The 24,451-nt window shown below is 45.3% G+C and overlaps 1 protein-coding gene across 1 annotated transcript in view; it reads right to left on the reverse strand.

Moving 5' to 3' along the window:
* Nucleotides 1-11,795: 11,795 nt before the first annotated feature.
* Nucleotides 11,796-24,451, reverse strand: part of CABP7 (calcium binding protein 7) — a 53,020-nt gene continuing 40,364 nt past the window's right edge. The window contains exons 2-5 of the mRNA XM_063315395.1: nt 20,659-20,802; nt 19,402-19,514; nt 16,664-16,817; nt 11,796-12,090 (exon numbers count right to left, since the gene is read on the reverse strand). Coding sequence (XP_063171465.1) covers nt 11,963-12,090; nt 16,664-16,817; nt 19,402-19,514; nt 20,659-20,802 — 539 coding nt within the window. The 3' untranslated portion in view covers nt 11,796-11,962. The remainder of the gene's footprint in view (nt 12,091-16,663; nt 16,818-19,401; nt 19,515-20,658; nt 20,803-24,451) is intronic.

The following is a 24,451-nucleotide window of genomic DNA, read 5'->3' on the forward strand; positions in this document are numbered from 1 at the left end:
GAAAAAGCACACACACACACCCCGCCAGCTTGGTCTCCCAATAAATCTTGTGAACGCACACACTGTTTTAAATACCTTGGCAGTTCTGTGAATTGCTTCAGCGGAGTTTCCTCAGGACAGCTTAGGTGCACGGTGTGTTTGCAGACATAATAGAAGAAAAAGGATAGCCCCAAAGTAGGGGCATGGCCAAATGTTCCCTAGCCCAGCACTCTCCAGATGTGTGATTGCATCTCCCATAATTCCCAACTACCGGAATTGTGGTCCACCATATCTGAGGATAGGTTAGGATAGATTGGTGAACCAGCCAGAGTTGCTTAGAGGGATGGCAGCCATACAAGTCAGAAGAGGAGGGAGGAGGAGGAGGAAGAAGAGGAGGAGGAAAGGTCTATATCTAGGGTGTTATCTAAATTAGACAACAATCTGTTCCACCCTGGCTCCTCTTCTACCAGCTTGACAGTCCACTTGACCTCCAGGTATGTTGACCTCCCATTTCCATCATCCACATACATAATGGTCTATCTGTTGGGGTGATGGGAGTTCTAGTTTGGAAAGTTGCAGAGAGCTGAAAGCCAGCATCCACTCCTACTACTACTAATTTAAATTTGCCTCCACCAAATTTGCCTGGAAGGATCCTAAAACATCTGCAACATTTTCGGAAGCATCTCAGGAGGCTTGCAAAACATGTCCTAGCCATAGGTATCTAGTACAGCCACAATGACTTGACATGGATCATGATGTAATCACAAAAAAGAAGCATTATTTGAGTGATGTCATCATGCCAGATGTGATGCCACTTCCCCTTTGGCTCTCCCCAGAGACACCCATGACCTTTCTCAGACCACTGAGTTTTCCTCCCTAAAGCAGGAATTCCCTTCTATGGAGAGCCACATTCCCTCAAGTGTGTAGGTGTCCACACCTAACCACAAGCATTCCAAAATGGCAAAATGTGCTCATGATGTCCTGACACAGGTCCACCCTTTCAGGACCATGTGTGTTGTGATGTTGCCCATAAGGGTATAACACTGTGCATTGTGACGTTGTGATGCACATTTCTTGACTTGCTCCCTTGCCCTCTGTGGACATGCAGAGTGAAGCAGGAAGTGAGTGGAACAGAACAGAAACAGGGTGGTCCATTGTCCTCTTCCTTTGTGTATTTCGTTTCTGTCTCTTTCCAACAAACTCCTTCTTCTCCTCTCAAGGGCTGGGTTTGCACCCCACAGTTAATTGGGTCAGTTCAAGAGCTGGCATCTGCTTTGCCCAGCATACTAAACTTAATTAGTTCCAACCTTGGTTAGTTTTCTCATGTCCGATTTCCATTTCATTTCATGAATGACTCGCAGTCAGGGAGGAACCCAGAAAATGGGCTAATTCCGTAACCAAATTAAGAATGCTGGGCAAACCCAGCTCTTCTCTTTTTCTTTCTGATGTTCTCTCCCCCGTCTCTCCAAAGCAGCTGTGGAGAAGCCAGAAGGACCTCTCGACAGACATTGGGATCGCTTGCTTGCAGAAGCTCTTTAGAATCTGGAATTCAGCCAGAGCCATGCACTGCCTTCACCTGCTCAGGTCCTCACTTGGAATGCAGAGCTGGTATAGAAGGAGGAGAAAGCTCTGCTGTTCCTCATGTCCAGCCTTTTGCTCTCACAACACTAATCCGGTTACCTCCAGGCTTCCAGGGCCCTCACACCACCTGCTTGCAATTCCCAGCAATGTTGAAGGTATCTCAACAGTGACTCTACTGTTGAGCTTGACTCCTGATGGCCGAGCTTCATGCAGTTTTCTTCAGAGCGCCAGAGACAAGCTCTGCCATTGTCCTCTTCCCATGTAGTCTACAGCCTCTGGATTTCCTAATGAACCACATTCAGTTATTAACCAGGACATCTCTACTTTGCTTTTTGAGATCAGCCATGGTTAGCTGGGAGCTGCCACCTGAGCTGGGGAAAAATCTCTCTCCAGTTCAGCTGGACTCCTGGGGACTTCATGTAATTTTCTTGGCAACAGTATAGAAGTGGTGTGCCACCACCTTCTTCTAGAGGTTTTTTTCAACTTCCTAGTCTAGCCTACAGCCCTGGGATTTCCTTTGCTCTCCCATCTAAGTACCCACCAGACCTGATCATGCTTTGCTTTTCTCCATGACCAGCAATGGGGGGAAGATGCTGCCACCAGATGTGATAAAGGTGCAGTGGCCTCATGTCTGCGCAATCAGTTTGCATGCATTTTCTACCCAGGTAAGGCTGGGAAAGAGATGTGGTATAGGTGTGGGGATTCAGCTCAAATCAAAAAAGGAAACGCCAGGTTGGATTCGGTGCAATGTAGACCAGCCTCCTCGTGGTGCACCCCGGGCGACGTGACTTGTCACGGCTAAATAGTCTACACATCTGGCTGCTGGACCTCACAAGGACTTCCCAGCAAGAAAAAGCAGCATGAACATCAAACTGCTATGCCATATGATTAAAAACAAACAAACAAACCAAGTTGGATGGACTCATGACCTGCCTCGGTGACTCTGTTCCCACCACATGCTAAGCAACTTTTAATTTTGCTTACAATTCCCCCCCCCCCGCCATATCACTTTACAAGATGCAAGAGCCCAGTTTATGGTTCAATGCACGGTGCGTAATGAACAGACAGGCAAGCCCCCACCTCACATTCATTGACAACCAGCTGGGTCTGACTTTCTCTCCAAATGCAGGCTCATGGAGGCCTGGCCTGGAATCCTGTAGGCATTCTTTCTGCTGGAAAGAGAAGGGGCTTTCCTTTTAATATGTGGTCAGAAGTGGGACCCAAGACTGAGAAAGGAGACAGATTGTCTCCAGCAGCCTCAGAATTAACTGACCAGAATTTCCCAAAACTCAGAGGAAAAGCCCTGGAATAAATGAGAGAAATCTGATTCAGGAAAATGGCTAACTTTGTCTGTCTACACCAGTGTTTCTCTATCTTGGCAACTGTAAGATGTGTGGACCTCAACTACCAGAATTCCCCAGCCAGCCAGACATGACTGCATATCCTCCCCTCCTTTATTCAATGTACATGCTGAATATATATTAAGGGAAGCTGGATTGGAAGAAGATGAGTGTGGTTTTAAAAGAGGAGGAAGAAACATCAATGTGTTTGAGGCACTATGCTGGTGACATTATGCTGATTGCAGAAGATGCAAATGACCTGCAAATGAAAAAAATGGAACTGAGATGAAATGTGAAGAAGACCAAACTCATGACAAAAGGTCAAGCAGTCAGCCTTAGAATTGGCAAGGAAGATATTTAGGTGGTGGGTAGCTTCTGCTTTTTAGGGTTAACTAGTAAATCAATGAAAGTACATCCAAATTAAAGATGGTGATTCAAAACAACTCCATCAAATGCTCTTCGGAAAAAAATCATCTTAAGTAGCTTCTGGAATGTTGGAACAGAGGGAATAGGCCTTAATTCTATAGAGAGACCACCCCGCAAGACTGAAGCCAGTTTAGTGGCCTCCTAGAACCACTGAAATGGAGCACAGCTTATAACACAGCTGAGAAGCTGGCAGAGAAAAAGGATATTATCTTACAATAGCTTCAATGAGCATGCCAGAGAAACACAGGTTATTTATTTATTTATTTATTTAAATTTATATCACCGCCCATCTCCCCACAACAGGGGACTCTGGGTGGTTATAGATCTTACACACTCAGCCCTCCCAAATATAAAACATCACACTCTCAGACATATTAGGTTAAGATAAGTAAAAGAATTCTTACTGACTTTATTGTTGCTTCTGTAACATCCATCTTGGTGGAAAAGATGAAGTTCCTTTGTTCTTCTTTCCTTTCTAAATACTTAGTTTTGCCCTAAATTTTCAGCCCTACAGCTGCCAAGAGCTGCATGGAAGAAAGGGGAATTCCAGGCCCACCACTTGATGCCCAGAATGGAGGAGAGCAGCACACACCTCTGTGCTTGCTTCTGATGGAGAAGAAGGAAGAGAGAGAGATGAAGCGGGAGTGGCAACAAACAGCTTCCTCAGGGTTGCATTGTGGGACAACTTAATTTACATGTTAATTCACATGCAAATGAGGCATGCTGGATTTGCCAGGACTTCCAACAAAGACTGCAGAAGCAACTGAGAAACACCACAGCTGCCAGAATGTTGTATGCTCAATATTGGAAAAAACCTCAAACCCTGTCGATAGAAGAGTGGATACTTAAAATAATGGATTTAGTACAAATGGCTAAATTGACAGACTCAATAAGAGATATAGGTAAAGGTAAAGGTTTCCCTCGACGTAAAGTCCAGTCGTGTCCGACTCTAGGGGGTGGTGCTCATCTCCGTTTCTAAGCCTTGGAGCCGGTGTTGTCATAGACACTTCCGGGTCATGTGGCCAGCATGACGACTCGGAACGCCGTTACCTTCCCGCCGAAGCGGTAGCTATTGATCTACTCACATTTGCATGTTTTCGAACTGCTAGGTGAGCAGGAGCTGGGACGAGCAACGGGAGCTCACCCCGCCGCGCGGTTTCGAACCGCTGACCTTCCGATCGACAGCTCAGCGGTTTAACCCGCAGCGCCACCGCGTCCCTAATAAGAGATATAAGTTGTGACAAATTTAAAGAAACATGGCAACCATTTATGGACTATGTATCAGAGACTGAAAAAGGTGGCATAATAACTCTGAGATTTACTTTATAAAAAGTTTATTTGCTAGAAATAATGTAGGTATATATATATATTGATTTTGTAGCAAAAGAATATGGAATTAAGTAACTAGATATTTCTCTAAGCTGACTAGGCGGAAGTCACATTTCCTTTTTTGTTATGTGTATAAATGTTAACTGGGTGGTTGTATTGTCTTCTCTTTTTGTTTGTACGATTGTTTTTTGGTTCTTGTATTTTAATTTCTGAAATTAATAAAGAAATGTTTAAAAAAAGAAAAAGAAGGAAGGAAGGAAGGAAGGAAGGAAGGAAGGAAGGAAGGAAGGAAGGAAGGAAGGAAGGAAGGAAGGAAGACAGACCACCTGCTGGCTTCTATTTCTCTGACTTCACAAAAGGGGGGGATGACCAAAAGCTGCTCCTGGGTAGATTGTACCAGACAGGCTCTTTCAAGGAGGGGAAGGAAGTTCTGCAACCAGCGAAGTGCCACCGTCATGAGCACTGATGGCGAGCAGGAGGGGGCCTCGATCCAGGGTGGAAAACGCATGCGTAGTACTGAGGAGTTAAGTAGCCATTCAAAGATCAGACCCACCTTGACTTTCAGGGTTTATCTGTCTGGGTTTTTCCCACGCTTCTTCAGTTTGTTAGGATTCTGTTTTATGTAGCAGTAATAAACACTAGAGACCTGCTCCTCGTCTCAGCATGGTTCCTGACTGTTAGGACAGCCACACCATATACTGTAGGTAAAAACCATCCCTTTGAATTGCACCTGGAAGCCTATGGTAACCAGGGTAGGGGCTGGAAGCACAGGGGTAATTAAAGCAGTGCTTCTCAACCTTAGCAATGTTAGGATGTGTGGACCAACTCCCAGAATTCCCCAGCCAGTTAATGCTGGCTGGGGAATTCTGGGGGTTGAAGCCCACAGATCTTACAGTTGCCAAGGTTGAGAAACATTGAATTAGAGGGTAATATTTTTCCCAGTCACTGGGCTGCTACATTTGCAGTTTCCAGATAGTCTATAAGGGCAGCCCCACATAGAACACAATACGGTAGTTAGGTTGGGAAGTGATGAGGGCATAAGCCCTCATCGTGAGATTGGGAAGAACAAGGTTGGGGAAGGCTTTCTGATTCCTCTTTAACAATGGCAGCCCTGGAAAGATGGGGCAGGTCTACCAGAGTCAGATTGTCATACGCAGCAAGGAGTGTGGTTGGTTTTCTTAAAAATCTTCTCTCCCTCTTCTGCTGTTCTCCTATGCTGCCATTGTGTGCAGGAGGAGGAGGAGGAGGAGGAGGTATAGGGGAAGAGAAGGAAAAGGAGATAAAACAGGAGGAGGAGAAAGAAGAGAAGGAGGAGATAGAAAAAGAGGAGAAAGAAGAAGGAGAAGGAGGAGATCTGACCTTAAAATCACAAATTTTCTCCTTATCTGGGCTTTCTTAGAAAAGGGCTCCACTGCTAATAATTATCAGACCAGATGTTATGAAACAGCTTCCCCCAAAGTTGGCCAGGAGAATCAGAGGGGGTTATTGCTAATTATAGCAGGGTACAAACAACGGTATCCCACCTGCACATCCAGACCAGCAGGACTGGAGATGGAAGGCCTTTTCACGTTCCTCAAGGCATTTTTCTTCCCATACTTGCCTGAAGAAGTTGGACCCAGGACGATCCAGGTGTGTCTCTCCTGGAATCCTCAACTGCCTGCATTGTTCACATGTGCCAACCAGGATTCGTTCTTTCAAAGATGGGACCAATGGGACATGCTTGTAATCCTTGGGTTCTTGCACCTGCAATCCTAGTTGCCCTATTGGGCAAGGACAACATGGGCTGAGGAATATGGGCAGTTGTTGTCCCACATATCAGGAGCTGGGAAATTCTGTTCTCATCCACTGCTTTGCCTACTGGGCTGTCACAGGAATGGAGTCAGAAGGCAGTTCCAGAATCAAGGGTTAAAACTACATGGAAGGAAGTTCAGAGTAGATGTCAGGAGGAACTTTGTGACAGCATTCAGGCAGTGGAACAAGCTGCCACATGAAGTGGGGAGTTCTCTTTCGGTGGAGGTCTTCCAAGGGAGTCTGGATGGTCATCTGCCAGAGATGTTTAGTGGATCCTTCACTGAGCAGGAGGCTGGATTAAACGATCCTTAAGTTCATTTCCAACTCTATGATTCTGTGACTAATTTTTTTGACATTAGCTTACTCCTTGTTGCTTTAAAGCCAGCCATTCCCCACCTCCAAGCCCTTGGAATGGGCTTACCATCTGTTCAGAATTGTGCCAGGCAGAAGTAGAGTCCTGTATTTATTTTTAATTCCAGGGCTCCTTCTGTCTGATGGGAGAGAACGGGCTTCTGAAATTTCTTTCAAAGGAGAAGAGAAGGGGAACAAATTCTTCTGAGTGGAATGTGGCATTCTTCTACTTATTTCATAAGAATGTGGTCATAGGCTAGGTTTTGTATTATCCTCTCCCTAGTGGTCCACAGCCTCCCTGGCTTCTCACCTTCCCTTCAGTTCCAGAGAAGGACATCAGGAGGCAAGCTTCTCCTGGTGGTCCTTTTTCCATAATGAAAAACAGGGGCAGCTTGGGAGGTGGCAGAAGGACGAAAAGATGCCTATAACAGAACATCATCCCTCCAGTATCCTGCAGTCTCCCTGGCTTCTCATTCTTCCATTCAGCCCCAAGGAAAGACATCAGGAGAAAGACATCTGCCCAGGGGAGCCACTTCAGAGCATCAAGAAGATGTGCAAGAGAAAAAATCCTCACCATCAGTAGCTCCCTCCACCCTCTTCAACATAGGACAGTGTTTCTCAGCCTTGGCCACTTGAGGATGTGTGGACTTCAACTCCCAGAATTCCCCAGCTAGCCATGCTGGCTGGGGAATTCTGGGAGTTGAAGTCCACACATCCTCAAGTGGCCAAGGCTGAGAAACACTGACACAGGAAGCTCAAAAACACCACCCAGACCAATACAAAAGAACTTCTCTATTGTCCCCCCGCCCAACCAGAAGCTCTTCTGCAAGGGGAAAAAAAAAACTTTTGAGAGATTGTAAAGTAAAATTTTGGCATATTTGTCCAAAATACTGCTTAGTCACTGTGGACTGTAGGTAGGCTGACCTGAAGGACCCACCCTTGTGTGCATTTCTGTGCGCACACTGCAGCGGTCCTGTTTGGACACACAGTTTCAGGAGGAAACCCAGTTCATGGCCACCTATCCTTAAGAAGTCATCCCTAGCAAGGAAACGAGGCTGTGAAAGTGACATATTGCTGAAAACGTGACCAGCAAAGGGAAATAGAACATTTGTCTCCCAATACTGGAAAGTCCGGTGTGTGGAAGATGGGGCAGTTTTCCTTTTGACATTGATCCAGAAGACAGGACTGGAACATATGTGTGAACGTGGCAAGGAAGCAAGGAAATTACTTGCAACTAAGCCTTGGGAGATCTTAATGCTCTTAATGCTGTTCATCAGTGGAACATCAAGGTTTATGGACTTGCAGAGAAAGAGGACAAGAATGCAGTACTGAGAAAAATTACACTGTTCAGAATATGTTCTGGCTAGACCAAGTCAGGAGCAAAATTGTTCTTATTAGCTGGTATTAAGTGCTAGCCGGCCTAATTAGGATTCCCTAACTGACTCTTCCAATCCTCGCTCAGATTTTTAACTGTAACAGTAATGTTTAAAAATCTTGTCTGCTCTATCCAATAATAGGCTGAGAATTGCTCTGGAGTTGTATCAGCCACCAAAAGAGCTTCAGAGGTGCAGAACAAAGTCATACCAATAGGCGTTGGCAGGGGAACCCCAATGATGCAAAAGTATAACAAATTTTTAAAGGGGAATTCTAAATAGGGGACCCCAAAATCAGCTCCATGAAGACTGGCTGAAGTCTGTAACTGAGGGATGATGGGCAAGGGCAGAATTGGAAACTGGAAGGGAGAAGGAAATGGAATGATGGGTGTTGGTCAAGATTTTGGCCCACAAGATTTTGACCAGCAGAGGAGGCCTGGTCTTGTCAGTTTGCCAACATCATGGTGATACCATAAAGCTAAGCTTTTTGCTTTCCTACCAGATGCATGAAACACAAGCCACTGCAAGATATTCTGGAAACCCTCATGCCAAGGGCCAGGAGGGCTTAAGCACAGATTTCTCAACTGCTGTGATTCCTAAGTTATTCCCCACCCCAATTCTTTAAGAGAACCCAGCAAGAATTGGTCACTGTAGATTCCCAGTTAATTCTGTGTCTTCATTGTCCAGGTGCCTATAATTATCTTGGGCCACAATCTGGGGCTGCAGAGTGGTTTGATGGGGTCCTCCATCCTCTGTCATGCCCTGAGAGGAGTAGAGACCTGTCTCCTGACCATGGCCAAGTGTTGGCACGTCTATTTGCCAAACCACCTTTGGCCAAAAAGAAAGGGAGGCATCTAACAGATGCACTGATGGCTTGGCGCCTCCCAGAAGTGTTGCACTACAACTCCCATCTTCTCCAAGGGTAGAGAGCACCAAATCCCAGGAGGCTGCCATATCACCTGTAGTACATTTGGTTTGCATGAAACCAGAGTGTGCATCAGGCATTAGTTTATGCTTAAAAGAATGGTATGCTGGCATTTTTTGTCAGCTTCTGTGACTGATCCAGTGGTGTCCTGAGGGAGTGGGGTCAAAAAAGTCAATATGGTGGCCATGACTGTACAATTGAAGTTCCATCTCTTCTTGCATACTTCAGGACATATGTAAAAAGAGACGGGCTTTGATTGCATGGTTGTGGTGCCCATCTTGACTTTTTTCACCCCCCTGTGGACACCCCTGGAGTGATGTGGGTGTAGCTGAATGACTAGCAGTTTCAGGCCCCAAATACAGATGAAGTCAGTTAGGAATAGGAAACCTAAAGCTGCCGTATGTTGCTGAAATACATCTCCCAGTATCGCTGTTCTTTGGCCATACTGGCTGAGACTGTAATTCAGAAAGTCCTCAGTGCTGTCCTAAAATGAAGAAATCAGCAAGGCAGAACAATCCTTAGAACTTACTACCCAGGATGCTTGTCTTCTGATTGACTGCCCAAAGAGAACCACAACGGTCTTCTTTAAACTCGCACCCTCCAGATACCTTCAGTTTCAGCTCCAGTATACTAAACCCCAACCCCTCTCTTGTGGAAAGTTCAGGTTGAATTAACAAAGGTGGATCTACATCAGCCTTTCTCAACCTTGGCAACTTTAAGACAGGTGGACTTCAACTCCCAGAATTCCCCAGCCAGCATGTTCAGTGCTCCCCCACCCGCCCAATAACCACAACACCCTAGCTGCTGGCTTGGAAGTTTGCAAATTGTCATCCTAGCCCAACTGTCAAACATATGCCCTCCAAATTTGGGGCTCTGTGGAGAGACACTTCTTCTGTGTCTATAGCAGCCTTTCTCAACCTTGGCAACTTTAAGATGGGTGGACTTCAACTCCCAGAATTCTCCAGCTGGCATGTTGGCTGGGGAATTCTGGGAATTGAAGTCCACCCATCTTAAAGTTGCCAAGGTTGAGAAAGGCTGATCTAGCCAGCCTTGACTGATCCCAAACAAGCTAAGCAGGATTGAATCTGAAACTCGGGTGGGAGAGAACCAGGGAATCCTGGACTCTAAATTAGGAAGGTGAAAAAACATTTGGGAGAAGCCAATGGCAAGCCACTTCCATGTGGCTGCCAAGAAAACACTGTGAATGTGTCCAGGGAGTCACCAGGAATCAAGCAACTTGATTTTAACCAACAGAGCTGTAGGGAAGAGATTTTACCTTTCTTGTAACATTGGTAGATACACGTGAATCCATTCCTCATGTCCTCATTCTTTAAAAAAAAATTGGATTTGAGAAGAGCTAGAGACAGACTTAACAAACAAGGTCTGCTTGGCAGTTTTTTTTTTCCAGTTTAACAATTGATTCATTGTGGCACAACAATACATTCATGGCAAGAAAGCATGGGAATTGTGACAGTCTCTTTGATCTGGCCACAGTTAACAAGAACCAACAGCTTGCAAGTTCAAAGTCGGACAAAGTCAAATTAGAAATAAGGCACAATAGATAGATTTGTCAGTTTAAAATGGGAAACGCTTCACCGCTGGGACAGGTGGCCCAGAAAAGAGTAGGGATCAAATTCTGCATCACATCAAAGTCTCTTTTGCCAAAGAAACACCCCAATCTAGCCAGATCGCACTATACTGGGCTTAAAGATGGTGAAACAAATGATTTCAGTGGTGCCCTATGGTCTTTTATATACACTGCTGCAGCTTTCCTCAACCTGGTTGCGAGGTCCAGGTGGCTGGACCTCAAAGCTCTCAGAATTCCTCAGCCAGCATGACCACGGTTGAGCTGAAGTCCATTTCATTGGAGGACCTCCAGGTTGGGGAACGTTGCCTTATCCTGATGTTGCAAATTGAAGGTAGAAAGGACAATAGGAAGTGGAGTCTCTGACATCTTCAGGAACACAGTAGCCATTGCCCCCTTGAGGAAAAATTTTCTCCATGCCTCGGGTGGCCTGCCATGGAAAATCCACAAGCAGTGGTGATAAGAGGCTCCACTGAGGCCACCCCCCAAGTCTGCCAGTCTCCTCCTCCTCCAAGCAAGCCAAGCTTTCTGGTGCCTTCCATCCATACAACCCTGGATCGACATTCATCAGGCTCCAGTAAGCCCCCACCCCACCCCAGATTGGGAATGGAGGAAAAAGAAAAGTGCATAGATGCTGGGGAAAACCTGCCAAGAGGAGGTTGAAAGAGGTTACAAACAGAATGATTTGTGGTCCAGCCCTTGTTGTGTTGATGGCCATGCAAATGCCTGAATCTTGGATAGAAAATCCTGACGCGTATGTATTGCTTAACAGATTATTCAGTTTATCATAAATATATATATATATATATTATATTTATATAGAGAATATTTTATATATTTCATAAGATCCTACTATCTGATTATAAAAGCACACGGTATTGCATTACTCAGATTAGGAAGGGGTTGGTGGTGGTGATGGAAAAGGGTCTCCATGCACTTTTACATGCTTTCAAAGTTTAGTTTAAAAGTTCCACCATGCGGGTCCCAGTGACTCCCCTCAGCTTGGCTGAGGGGAACCCAGCCTGGGGAAACCATGCTATCTGTTTGAGAAGACAGCTCTATCTCCTGTGGGGGGAAACCCCAGAGAGAGGAGAAAGGGAAGGTGAATTTGTGTGTGTGTGTGTGTGCGTGCACAGTTCTGCCGTGGAGGCATTACAGTCTCCCCCAGCCCTGGGCCCTTGTGGCTAAAGGTATTTATAGGTATGTCTCTTGGGCTCTTCCCAATGTTTTTCAAGGAAGTCCATCTGTTCCTCAATCCAGTCATCCGTTGCTTCCCCCGAGGTTACTTCATCCCACTTCTCAGCACCTGGTTGGCAGCGATGAGCATGACGCTGATGATGAATGCGATGGCAAATGCGCAGATGAGGCTTTTCCGGACGCACGTCTGTCTGATCTGTTGGTTGGAACATGCTAAGGGGGAAGTGGAAAGGATGGAGGACAGTAACAGGGTGGGATCACGATGAAGAGTAGACAGAGGACAGGGAGAAAGGGAGAAAAAGATGGGGGAGGAAGAAAAAGAAGAGACTATTGTCATCTCTTAGTAATATCAATTCTCTTAAACCAGTGCTTTTCAAACTTGGTCACTTTAAGATGTGTGGACTTCAACTCCCAGAATTCCCCAGCTAGCCATGCTGGCTGGGGAATTCTGGGAGTTGAAGTCCATACATCTTAAAGTGGCCAAGTTTGAAAAACACTGCTCTAAACTATGAATCGGAATCCTTGATTCAATATCTACCAATACATATATTTCAAGTTTGGCAAAACATTTTCAGAGCAGCAACTGCAGAGCATTTCTTTCTTTCTGAGAAAGAAAAGCGAGCTTTTTCAAAACACAGCAGACGAGGAACAGACATCCATCCCAGCTTTATCTCTTAAGCAGGACCACAGGCCATCCATTGGGGAATCTAGCAGAAAGAACTTCACAAAACTCGCAGGGAACCCCACCTTAAAGTACTCACTAATATAACAGAATTTCAATGTCCTTATTTAGTGTACAAAATTCTGCAATTTAATCCCTTCTTCCTGGCATTAACAGTGATTCATAAGACTCTGCAGACATTGCAGGAAGAGAACGGTGGAAGTCTAGGGTGGAAGATGGAAGAATGATGAAATCCGCACAGTGGAGGATTGGATTGTGAAAATGTCAGAATTGGGCAGGAACTGACCTGTTTGGTCAGAGAACAAACAACAAAAACTTTTTTGAAAGACTGGGACCCTTATATGGATTTTTTGCTGAAAGAAGAAAAAAAATAAACTGATGATTTATGGATTTGAAGATTAAGAAAGATGCCTGCTAAATGGAGAGATTTGTAACATATTTAAGAGGGAGGAGGGACAATAAGAATGCAATTATCTGTCAGAAGAGGTCAGAAGTCATTTATAGGTTTCTTAACTTTTTTTTTCTTTTCTTGCACTTTTCTGTTTTTCTTTCTTCTTTTTCTTTTGGTTTGTCTTTTATTAAATGAAATCTGTGTCTATGTCTATGTCTATGGTGGCCCCATACTGTATCAGAAGGGGTCTGGTATAAAGGCCAAAAATTCCCCATGACCCAATTTACGAGCGGAGACCACACAATCTGCTTGAGCCAAGTTTATCTGAACAGCGCTGGGGACAAATCATAAGGTTCTGCCCACTGGAGGGTACAAACAACCTTTATATATTCTTATAATAAATGTTGACCAGGAATAATGTCAAATGCCAATCATAACATGGGTTAGATTTTCTGCTTATAGTGAGATAAACAGAATAATAAAGGGGACGTTGGCACAAATCACTTTCCCACATACCATTATATTGCCTTCCCCTTCAGACTCATCCCCCCCCCCGTTTCTTTACTGCCCGAGAAACTAGGGAGGGTCCCTTCTGAGCCTCTTGCCCCACCCACCTTTTGCAGTTAGTTACTTCCTAGTTCCTATTTCAAAATACAAAATACAAGTGCTGATTTAAGGTAACTCATGAGCCAGCATCTGCAAATGCCTAAGCAAGATATTAAGGAGGCCTACTTGAGTTCAGGGGTCTTGGTAATTTGGAGGTTTTGGTTCAGGCATTTGTTTTACTCCTTCCATAGCAGCTTTTCCAACCAGCACATTTATTCAAAGGCAGAAGCTTTGGGGAGCTGTAGCGATACTCCATCAGATGCATGGAGTGACTGGACAGATGTAGGGTTTAAATTGGGAAGGTGGGGGGAAAGGGAGGGGAAGACAGGTTGGTGAGGCAGATGCAGGTTACAGATGAGACCAATTACAAATATTTTATCAATTAAGAATTGTAGTGTGTTAAAAACCCTTGTGTTTGTTGAGCCAAACACAATTGTTAATCAATAAGGTACACCACCAACCTATCTTCCTGTCAGCCTTGCAGGGTAAACCAGACAGGAATCACAACCAGGTGAGCTAATTCCACTTTATTGTAAAACTACATTGACAGAATTTTGCAAGTTTGAAAGTACAATTCTCCCATCATGACATTTACAGCCCAAGAAACTAGGCAGGGTCCCTTCTGAGCCTCTTGCCCCACCCACTATCTAGCTGCGGGCTCTGCCCTCTCTTATCCGACTGTTCCCTAGGCAGCATCTCTTCGCCCCGTCTCCCAAGGTCTTTCTCACATACCATTGCACTCCCCCCCACAACCTCACCCCAATTTAAATCCTACGTCAGTCCAAGCACTCTATCCATTGGATGAAGTGAGGTGGAGCTCACAAATGCAGATGCCTTTGAATAAAATTTGTTCATTGGAAAAGCTGCTACCAGGCGCCTTCTGATCCTAAGGCTCTGCAGCTCATGAAAGCTTATACTTTTGAAAAAAATATGTTTGTCAGAAAAAGCTTCTACTACTCTCCTTTTGCAGCTCACCAAAGCTGATGCCTTTGAAGAAAATTGTCGGAAAAGAATAGCTTATATTTATAATAGAGTTTTGTATTTATAATAGAGTTTTGTATTTATAGTTCCAATACTTGGAAATGCTACAGCCAGACTCTTGATCAGAAGACTCTGTGTGAATCTTGCTTCCTCAGCTGGCCACTGCTGGAGGCTTAACCACACGGCATCCAAAACATCAAGCGATGGAAATATGTCTCATTTATACTAGTTGCAGACTCCTGTTTTTCTTGTGGCAGAATTGGGAGCACTCTAGGAGGACCTGAGACGGCTTCATTGCAGGGGACCAGGATAAAATCATAATTTGTTTTCCTTCAACTGGTGTTCAGAACTGAAATATTAAGTGCCATGAACTACATAGTAACTTCCGGTGTATGTAACACAATTCTCCTTTTAAAAAAAGATTTAATTTAATTATTACCTTAAAAAGTACAGTTTGGCAGCTACTTTTGGTGGCGTCTCTGCATTCATGGTTTTGGGAGGGCCACATATGGTTGGGGGTGACTATGTGCATAGGTACCTACTCCTAACCAGGACAAACATTATGAAACCACAACAGAATCTCTGCCCTTTCATTCCTGTATAGTGACATTGCACTGAAGTATGAAAGGTGGAATCTGCATCATCATGACATCACTTGCGTGCCTCCATTAGATGGCCATACATATGTGGCTTTTGGAGGCATACATGGTTTTGTTTGTGCACTGCTAATTTACAGTGATCAACAGCAGAGGTAGAGTTCTTGCTTTGCATGGATCCATATGGTAGCAGGATAGGAAGAGCATTGACCCTTTTGAACTTTGGTGTTAGAGAAGACTCTGATAAGATACTGTGGACAGCCAAGAAAACAAACTGATGGGTCACTGAACAAATCAGCCCTGAGTTCTCACTCGAGGCACAAATGACCAGACTCAAATGATCCTACTTTGGACACTTTATGTGAAGGCCTGGCTCTCTGGAGAAGGCTCTAATGCTGGGAGAGGTGGAAGGAAGGAAAGAGAAGAAGAGGATGAAGTGGATGGACTGTTACAGTGGTGATGAATGCACCATTGGAAGACCTATAAGGCCAAGTAAGGGACACATCACCATGAAGAAAACCTAACTAAATGGTCGCCAGGAGTCAAACACAATTTGATGGCACTTAATCCAATCCATCAATATGGTAGGATGGGTCCATGCAAAGCCACCGTTCTCCCCCTCAGCTCCTACCACGTTGGTCCTGAGTCTTTCACCTCTGCCTCGAGTACTCAGTGCTTTTGATAGAAGCTATTCCTTGTGTTCCATGGAGGAAAATCCATCTGGAAGTCCTGTGCTAGAAAACCTCCCAAGGTATACCTGGCCAGGTGGCGTTCTCAGTTACATCTACAACCTGCCTTTTCTGTGATGTTCAGGCATCCATGGCCACTAATGGACACACCCCCTGGGAACTCATTATCTTGGCTTGCAAAACGACACGTCTTATACCTGGCCCTCAAACTAAGATTCTCTCCCTGTCTAGGAAAGAGTTCTTTCAATTCCTGGGATTCGATCTGGAGACCTGCAGCTAGTGTCATCAGTCCTGAACTATGTGAAGCAATAGTTGACTTGCTATAAGCCAGCTTCCTCTGTTCCTAAGGGCAGGTCTTCATGTTCCTTGACTCACCCACTCTATATTTAGCAGATAAGGATGAAGAACCCCAATGACCTACTGAGAACCCACTAGAATATGTTTAATTTGCCCGGCAGATCTTTGGTTTTCACAGTACAGTTTTAGTTTCAATTCCAGGGCTAAATTTCAACCTGGGGAACTGCTTCTCACCAGATACACAATAAGTGCCCTGCTTTGAATCCTTACAGTAACTCGGCCAAGAGATTTCTCAGAATAAGTCGTAGCAACTCCTGGAATTTTTATAGGAGGAAGAAAAAGGTGATTGGTTCCTTTGCAGGTACCTAATAGCTAGAAGGTTTCTGCTGTAGGTTTGAAGAACCCACAGCTCCTTTTGGGCTCTTTGATGGCATGATAAGCAGGAATCTGATGGCCAACTCCCCTGGCTTCCAATATGGTTCCCAGTGATCTGAGCCCATACTGGTCCCCCAGTGACCTGAGTCCCAAGAAAAAGTTCACTTACTTTCCACATCAACTGGACACTCCTCTGCATTCCCCATGTGGCTTTCCTCCTCAGTCATGATAATATTTTCAATGTCCTTCATGGAGAGGTGCTCACAGAAGGTGTCATACAGCAGCCGTTTCAGCTCATCGACCGTCAGCTTTTGCATGTCACACTGCAGAGGAAGAAAAGTCATTGCACAGCTTCTGATGCCATTATGGACCTTGATGTGGAGGAGGCACATTTACACATGGAGAAAGACTGGACAAAGAACCTGTTGGGATCTCTTTCCTGGATGAACTTCTTATCCTCCTTTATACTGCAAATCCTGGCTGTCCAGTCCTTCAGAGAATATATGTAGCTCAGGGTGGACTGGATGGGTTCATGGTGTTGCAAGCTCAGAGAACACCAAGAAACCCAACATCTTCAGTCCTCCATTTTCTCCCAACAATCTCCTCATGTTGTCATTCAATTTAGTTTCATCCTTTGTGCCATTCTTCTGGGGAAAATAGCACATGTTACCACTGGAACAGCCCTTCCTCAATTCCCAGGTTGGGACATCATAGAATCAGAGTTGGTAGGGGTGTCAAAAAAAGTCTTATCCCCTGCTCAGGCAGGACCTGCTAAAGAAAATTCCCACATGGATGCCTATTTACAGAAGCCAACCCAGTCAAGTTGACTACTGATTATACTTTCCTGTATACTTTCGTCTTTGTAGAAAGACAATTAGGTGGAATATTTGGCTTTTGATTGAACAAAGCTGCCCACTCTCAGATTTCTGGGAACTGCAATTTTGTGAGAGAGGTGGCACATGGGAGCCCATGCACCATCTTCTCAGGACTTGCTACATCTATGTTATGGGTAGGAAAAATCCATTTGGACAATACTGCAGTGTAGGTACAAATGGTGGCAACAGCTAGCCCACTTTGGCTACATATGGAAACAAAGAAGGGTGAAGACTGGTTTGTCCTTGGATGGAGACCACCAGGAGATTCCTGAATTCTGTGGCACCCTGGGATGTTACAAAACTGGTTGGAAAGAGGCAGAGGCTCACCCTTTTCATATTGCCGACAAACTACAACAACATGCAAAGTTGCACCCCTCAAGTCCACAGGAGTCAAGCTCAACTTGAAGACATCTTTACCATACCCACATGGACGAAGAAACATTGCAAGTAATATTAAGGAGAAGGAAGCCAGCTAAGGAGCAACACAGGGACAACTATAGCATCATTCTGGTCATATCTGATGCCCATTTCATCCCAGATGGATTATAAGGAGGCCTCTGCCTATCAGAGAGCTCCCAAACCTGGAAAAAATGTTTGTTAGCCAACACCATGGTGGTTCTATATCTTTCCACTCAACCTGAACATCAGTAAAAGATGCCTTCAGAACCAGGACTCTGTGAAGAAGAGGTGGGTGTGGCAGTGGAATAGAGACATTTCAGTTTTGCAGGGTTGACCAACATGCTAAACCCTCAACTTGGGCTAATGCCATGGAATTGTTGGGCTCATACATAGAGGGCATGGGGAACGGCCTTGAAGGACAGGAGGAGGAGTTGCTATCCAGGCAAGGGTCAGATAAGAGGGGCTTGAGACCTGGCTAAGAAAGTAACTTGAGAAAACATCTCAGACATGCCCCACCCTAGTTCATATGAAGAAAAAGAGAAGAAAGGGGCAGCCCATTCAGACTTGCCTGGCTAGTTTCCATTACAACAGTTGTTATAATAAACGTAAAAAGGTAAAGGTAAAGGTTTCCCTTGACATGAAGTCCAGTCGTGTCCGACTCTAGGGGGCGGTGCTCATCTCCGTTTCAAAGCCGAAGAGCCGGCGTTTGCCCAAAGACACTTCCTCCGTGGTCGTGTGGCCGGCATGACTACACGGAACGCCGTTACCTGCCTGCCGAAGCGGTACCTATTAATCAACTCACATTGGCATGTTTTCGAACTGCTAGGTTGGCAGGAGCTGGGACTAGCAGCGGGAGCTCACCCCGTCACGCGGATTCGAACTGCCGATCAGTTTCTACCTTGTTGGGCTGACATCTTACAACTTGCTGTGCCAAAACAATAAACCTTACCGTACAATGTTTTAGTGCAACTGCCTAGTTTTTATAACATGATGAGGTAATGATGAGGTTCCAGAACACAATAAACTAGCCAAGCCTACTTTTGATTAACCTAATGTTGTGTGAATCCGGTCAGCGTATCAGCCTTTTGGGTGGGCTAGGAATCTTGGACACAATTTGTAGCCAGAACCAAGGCTGAAACCAGAATGTTTCAGAACATAGAGCTATATTACAAGTTAGATCTAGTTTAGATTTCATGTAAGTGCAGTCTAGATTTAGGCTGAATGCTTCAATGGGAAGAAGGACCTCTCTAAAGTAGACTATATGGCCACCCAAGTGGAGATGTTGACCTACTAAGAAGTGAGCTTGGGTTTTAAGGCCTGAACCAACCTCACAACAGTCTTCCAAAAGTTGAGATCCTCCGGATGAAGTTGGACTTCAACTCAGAATTCTGCGCCAGCATGTGATTCCCTGAACTGGGAAAAGTTGCATGACATCATGCAAACCACTCTTACAATGTCGCTCCCTATCCCCATAACATAGACATGGAAAAGATGGAGGAACATGGCAGAATTAAGGGATGATGGGGTTCTACCTCATGGAGAAATGCAAAGGAAAAAATGCATCTGGAGTACAAACATCTGCAGGGAAATTAAGAAGAGGGCCAGAGGGATCTGGAATGAGGTCTCTCCTTACCTTCCAGAAGACAGTGTCAAAGTCAGCACCATGAAACTTCTCGGGGATGCCAGAGGTGGAAAGTTTGGGACCAAGTAACGTCACAAACTCTTCAAAGTCCACTTGTCCATCACCTAGAAATGAGAGGGGCAATCACAGGTGACTCGAAGCAAGTGTGAAGTTGCAGATTAACTTGGATGCACGATAGTGTACCCAGCAGTTTGTAGAGGAGTGGGAAGTGTCCCCCCCCCCACTATGATATGCTCACTGGTATGATTGGCATTGGAGGAGTTTCTACCAGATGGGTAGAATATTATCCGCATGCTGTAGGAACCCAGCTATTCATGGCTTGGACCATAATTGGATCATAATTAGGAATGGCTTAGTGTGATGGGGGAAGCTGTCATCAACGTCTGCAGCACGGGGGTGGTGGTGGTGGTGGTCAATCAAGGCAAGTTGGCGGATGTAGCATTGTGATGCCAGCCCTGTCCCTTTTCACTGTGCCATATCTGCCATCTTGCCTTCTTTGGCCTGTCCCTGCAGATGCCACTGGAACCCAGCATATTAAGCCCCAAAGTGGTTTGTTTCAGGAATGTCAAGGTTATTTATTGAAATTTATTATTAGATTTATATCCCACCTTTATTTGCACCAACTTAAGGCAGAGTACATAATGCTCTTTCCCTATAGCATGCAATTTATACAGTGGGCAACCCGTAATCTGCACAGCCTGAATGAAAGTAAACACCACCATGAAATAAAATAAAGGATGTTAAAGCCCAATTTGTTAAAAGCAGGTTTCATTAAAAAGAGGGAGGAGGAGGAGGAAGGGAGGGAAAGAGGGAGGGAGAGAGGGAGGGAATGAAGGAAGGAGCAGGGAGGAGGGGAGGAGGAAGAGAAGGAGAAGGAGGGGAAGGGGAAGGGAGGGAGGGATTGAAGGAAGGAGCAAGGAGGAGGGGAGGGGGAGGGAGGGGAAGGGGAGGAGGAGTAGGAGAAGGAGCAGGTGAAGGAGCAGAAGCAGGAGAAGAAGAAGGAGAAGGAGAAGGAGAAGGAGAAGGAGACGGAGCAGAATACTTCTTCACACCACCATCTAGACAACTTGGAAGTTGTAGCCCAACAACTTCCAACATTCCCAGCCACCATAGCCAGGCAAAAACCAGGGGACGAAGAGGATGAAGAAGTATTGGGGATGAAGGAGGTTGATGAGAAGAAACCAGCATCAAAAGGAAAAAAAAACAGGATGGCCCTCAGCCTATTCTACCATCTCCAAAAATCCTTACCATCCATATCCAGCCTCTGGATGATGACTTCCAACTCCACTTCATTGGGCATGTAGCCGAGAGATCTCATCGCGGTGCCGAGCTCTTGCTTGGAGATGAACCCGTTGCCATCTCGGTCAAAGACTTTGAATGCCTCACGGATCTCTGCAGAAAGAAAGAGAAGATGTGGGGGCTCGCCAATCTTTCCCAACTGTGCAGCCTTCAGGTATATTGGGGTGGCACCCATCACCCAGCACATCCAGCCAACCTCCACGGGGACTGGAATATGTTTTGATTTTGATGTAACCATCTACAAAAGTAATGGTCAAGAGCTTGACTTATTGACGGTATTCATAAAGTTTCCATGGCAGTGCTGCTGCCTTCTTCAAGGAGTTTTTTGGCCTACAGTCCTGGGACTTCCTGTGATCTACCATCTAAGTACTAACCAGGTCCAACCACGCTCAGCGTTTTTGAGATCAGTCAAGGCCGTCGAGATGTCCCCACGTGGTGTAGCCCTCAAGTCTCCCTCCAGTCAAGCTTATCTCCCATCTGGACACAGACCCTCATTTTTCCTGTCAATGGTACAGAACTGGGTTCCCACTGCCTTCTTTTTAAAAGTTTTATGTCTCCCCTTGCCTGGTTCTCTTCCATCCATTGGTTAACCATGGTCAACCCAACTTAGCTTCCAAAATAGCCAAGGTTGGGAAGATGCTGGGGAAGCTTCATTTTAGAGATTGGCATGGATTCACAGATTTCTGACTGAGGAGAGCCCGTTGTGTTGAGTTTGGAGGCCGTGGGTGCTTCAGAGATATCTACAGGGAGAAGGTCCTGAAGGTCAGGATGGTGGCCACAACTGCGCAATCAAAGCCCTGCTTCTTTTTTACATGGATCATGACACATGTGGATCATAACAAAGAGTCACAGCTTGGATTGCGTGGCTGTGGCCACCATCTTGACTTTTTAAGCCTCTGAGCAGCTTCTTTTCTTCCCAACAACTGAGGATTCTGCTCCAAAGTCCTGCTGCTCTGAAGCCAACCCCACCGCCCCATTGTTGGTCACTTCAGTGATTCAGACATGGAGGTCTCCAGATGCAAAGATTAGATGCTCTGCTTAAAATACTCCTATCACCCCAATCTGCTTTGTCTTGAAACAAAGTCCTCTGGAGAAGACCCCTAGAAAGAAAATAAGAAAATGGGGGGGGGGGGAAAGGGGGTTGGGGCAGTGCTTTGCAGAGCTCCCAAACTTATGTGGAATGGGTTTTTATCCCACCCTTATCTTCTTTTATCTGAGGCTTGACCTCCCGTGCTGAAAGGGATCTTCCCCACCCTGTGCCAGGCAGGTGCTATTTTCCAGCAACTAATTGGCTCAGTTTTTAAAAAAGGCTGGCTTTGAGCAAAACTGCCTGGAAGGAGGACAGTCAATTCCAGAGTCTCTTTTTTGAACAGCTGCGGCCGACGCCTCTTGGGATGGTGAGTGTGGCATGAAGGCTGGGCCCTTCCCAGCATCTTGTAAATGTCCATGGAAATTTATGGGCAGTAAAGTTGTCTGCTCACTATTCCAGCCCAGAAAATTGGCCCTGAGTGCTCCAGGGAGGGAGTGCACCAACACAAATCCTGCCTCTTTGGTGTTAGACTGCAGTTGAATTATGATGGAGTTTTTAAAGGTTAATAAAAGAACTCCAAGCAACTAACAACAATCTTGCAACGTAGAGGCATGAACCAAAAAAGAAACTTGCACATTAAGCTTAATTATGTTCAGAAAAGAATTCAGTCTTCACACAGTAGTCAGATGAAGAGGAAAAGAAAAAGCTTAATTCAGTAGATCTGGATATAAGTAGCTTCATAGTAGAAAGCACTTATTCATCACTGGTTCTTTGTAGACATTTTCTATGGAAATAGAAAGGTCTGCACGCAAGCAAGATGGAAGGAGGAGAGCTGCATTCAGCAGCACCTCCTGCTTGCAGGTGTGTCCAAGAGGTAATGGAGATTGTTAATCCCCAAATCCAAGAAGGAGGAAGTGGAAATCAGGTGACCCTTGTGACATCCCACAAGCACAATAGAGATGCCTTTACTAGAGAAACCCCCCTTTTATGCTTATGAGACAATGCTGAGTTGACCCCTGATAATTCCAACAAATTATGCAAAGCTCTCCAGGCATGGATGAAGCCTTTGGGCTTCAGCCTCCAGCATGTTCTGATGACCTTTTCATGGCCATCCAGCAGTTTCATGCTACCCAAACCTGTCCCTGAAGGGGGAATCATTTTCCACAGGCTTTTATCTCCCTTTGTTGATCCTACATTGGCTGTCTTCAGCCTGGCTCCAGATGTGCTTTGGACTACAGACCCCACCCAGCCAGCCCAGAACATGATGTGGGAATTGTAGTCTGATGCACCTGGAGGTCAGCTATGCTCTTGCACCTTCTAGACACAAATTTAGAAAAGAAAAACATCCAGTTTCCAGCTCCCTGTGTAGAAGAACACAGATGTAATGATTGCCTATTCCAATAAAAGGAGTCTCATCAGTAGTTACTAGAGAAAACTAATTTATTGAATGAATAGTATGCAAAGTACGAAGAAAGCTGAGAATGAGCAAAAGCGCGCCAAATGCAAACTTAAAAAGCCTTGCTCCCGTTGCGAACCCTCCCCTCAGGCTAGCATAGCAACCACCCACCCCAGACGCTAGCAACCGTTAGAATCGGCCTGAGAAAGTAACCTTGAACAGCAGAGATAACCCAAACATACATTCCAGAAGATCACAAGTCAGCACAAAGGAAATTTACCAGCGTGGCCAGGCAGGCACGCAACTGCAGATATGACATGTGAAACGTTACGAGGAACCATAAACATCGGAACGGGAACATGACAACAGAGTTGACCTCGGAGGAGATACAGGATACAGTAGAGCCATCATTAATCAAACACGTGCTTAGCCCAGGACACCAAGAAAGGGTAAGAAAGAAATTCAAGGCTGCCCCATCTTGATTCTCTTTGGTGGAAGAGGGAGGGAAGGGGAAACATGGTCAGGCTTTCAAGATTCTGTTATTACAGCCTAAATCAATAAAGTAGGATTCTAATTTTTCTTGTGGGGTCTTATTTCCTGACCTAGCCTACCTCAAAGGTGGGACCTAGCCCACCCTCTCCCCTCCTTTTTTTTTTCTGTGATTTTACAACCAACAGGTACTCACTGCTCTGTGCTGCATTGTTTTCTGGCCCTGTTCTCCTAGTATGCCATGTGATGGTTTATGCAAATAAATTGCATTCTAACCCAGGAAACAATCCAGTTGTTGAATTTTCTGTAACCTTATCTTGTGCCTCCTTTCAATAAAACTTAGTAAAACAACTCTGGATGAATCCTGCTTTCCCTGCAAGTAAGGGGCAAATAAATTGTCATTAGTCTCAGCTATTGGACTGTTTTCCCTTTAGAATCCAATTTCCAGGTTCCTAAGAACTTTCTTGCAGTCCTGATGCAAATTTGTGAGGAGGCTGTTATTTTAGCTGATGAAGGAACATCTAACTGGTAAGAATATGAATCTCTCTCTGGTTCTAAACATGCCATTATAATTCATCTAGGACAGTGTTTCTCAGCCTCAGCAACTTTAAGATGTGCCGACTTCTAATCCCATGCTGAGAGTCTTAAGGCATGCCGGCTGGGGGATTCTGGGAGTTGAAGTCCACCCATGCTGGCTGGGGAATTCTGGGAGTTGAAGTCCAACTGCTTCTTCAAATCTCCAGCACCCCTTCCCACTCCCAGAAATTGAGAAGGAAGGACTTTCTGAAGGGACCCCCCAGCCCTGGAATCTTGCCTCTGCAAACATT

The sequence above is a fragment of the Candoia aspera genome, chromosome 15 (genome assembly GCF_035149785.1).
Source record: "Candoia aspera isolate rCanAsp1 chromosome 15, rCanAsp1.hap2, whole genome shotgun sequence".
NCBI classification, from domain to species: Eukaryota; Metazoa; Chordata; class Lepidosauria; order Squamata; family Boidae; genus Candoia; species Candoia aspera.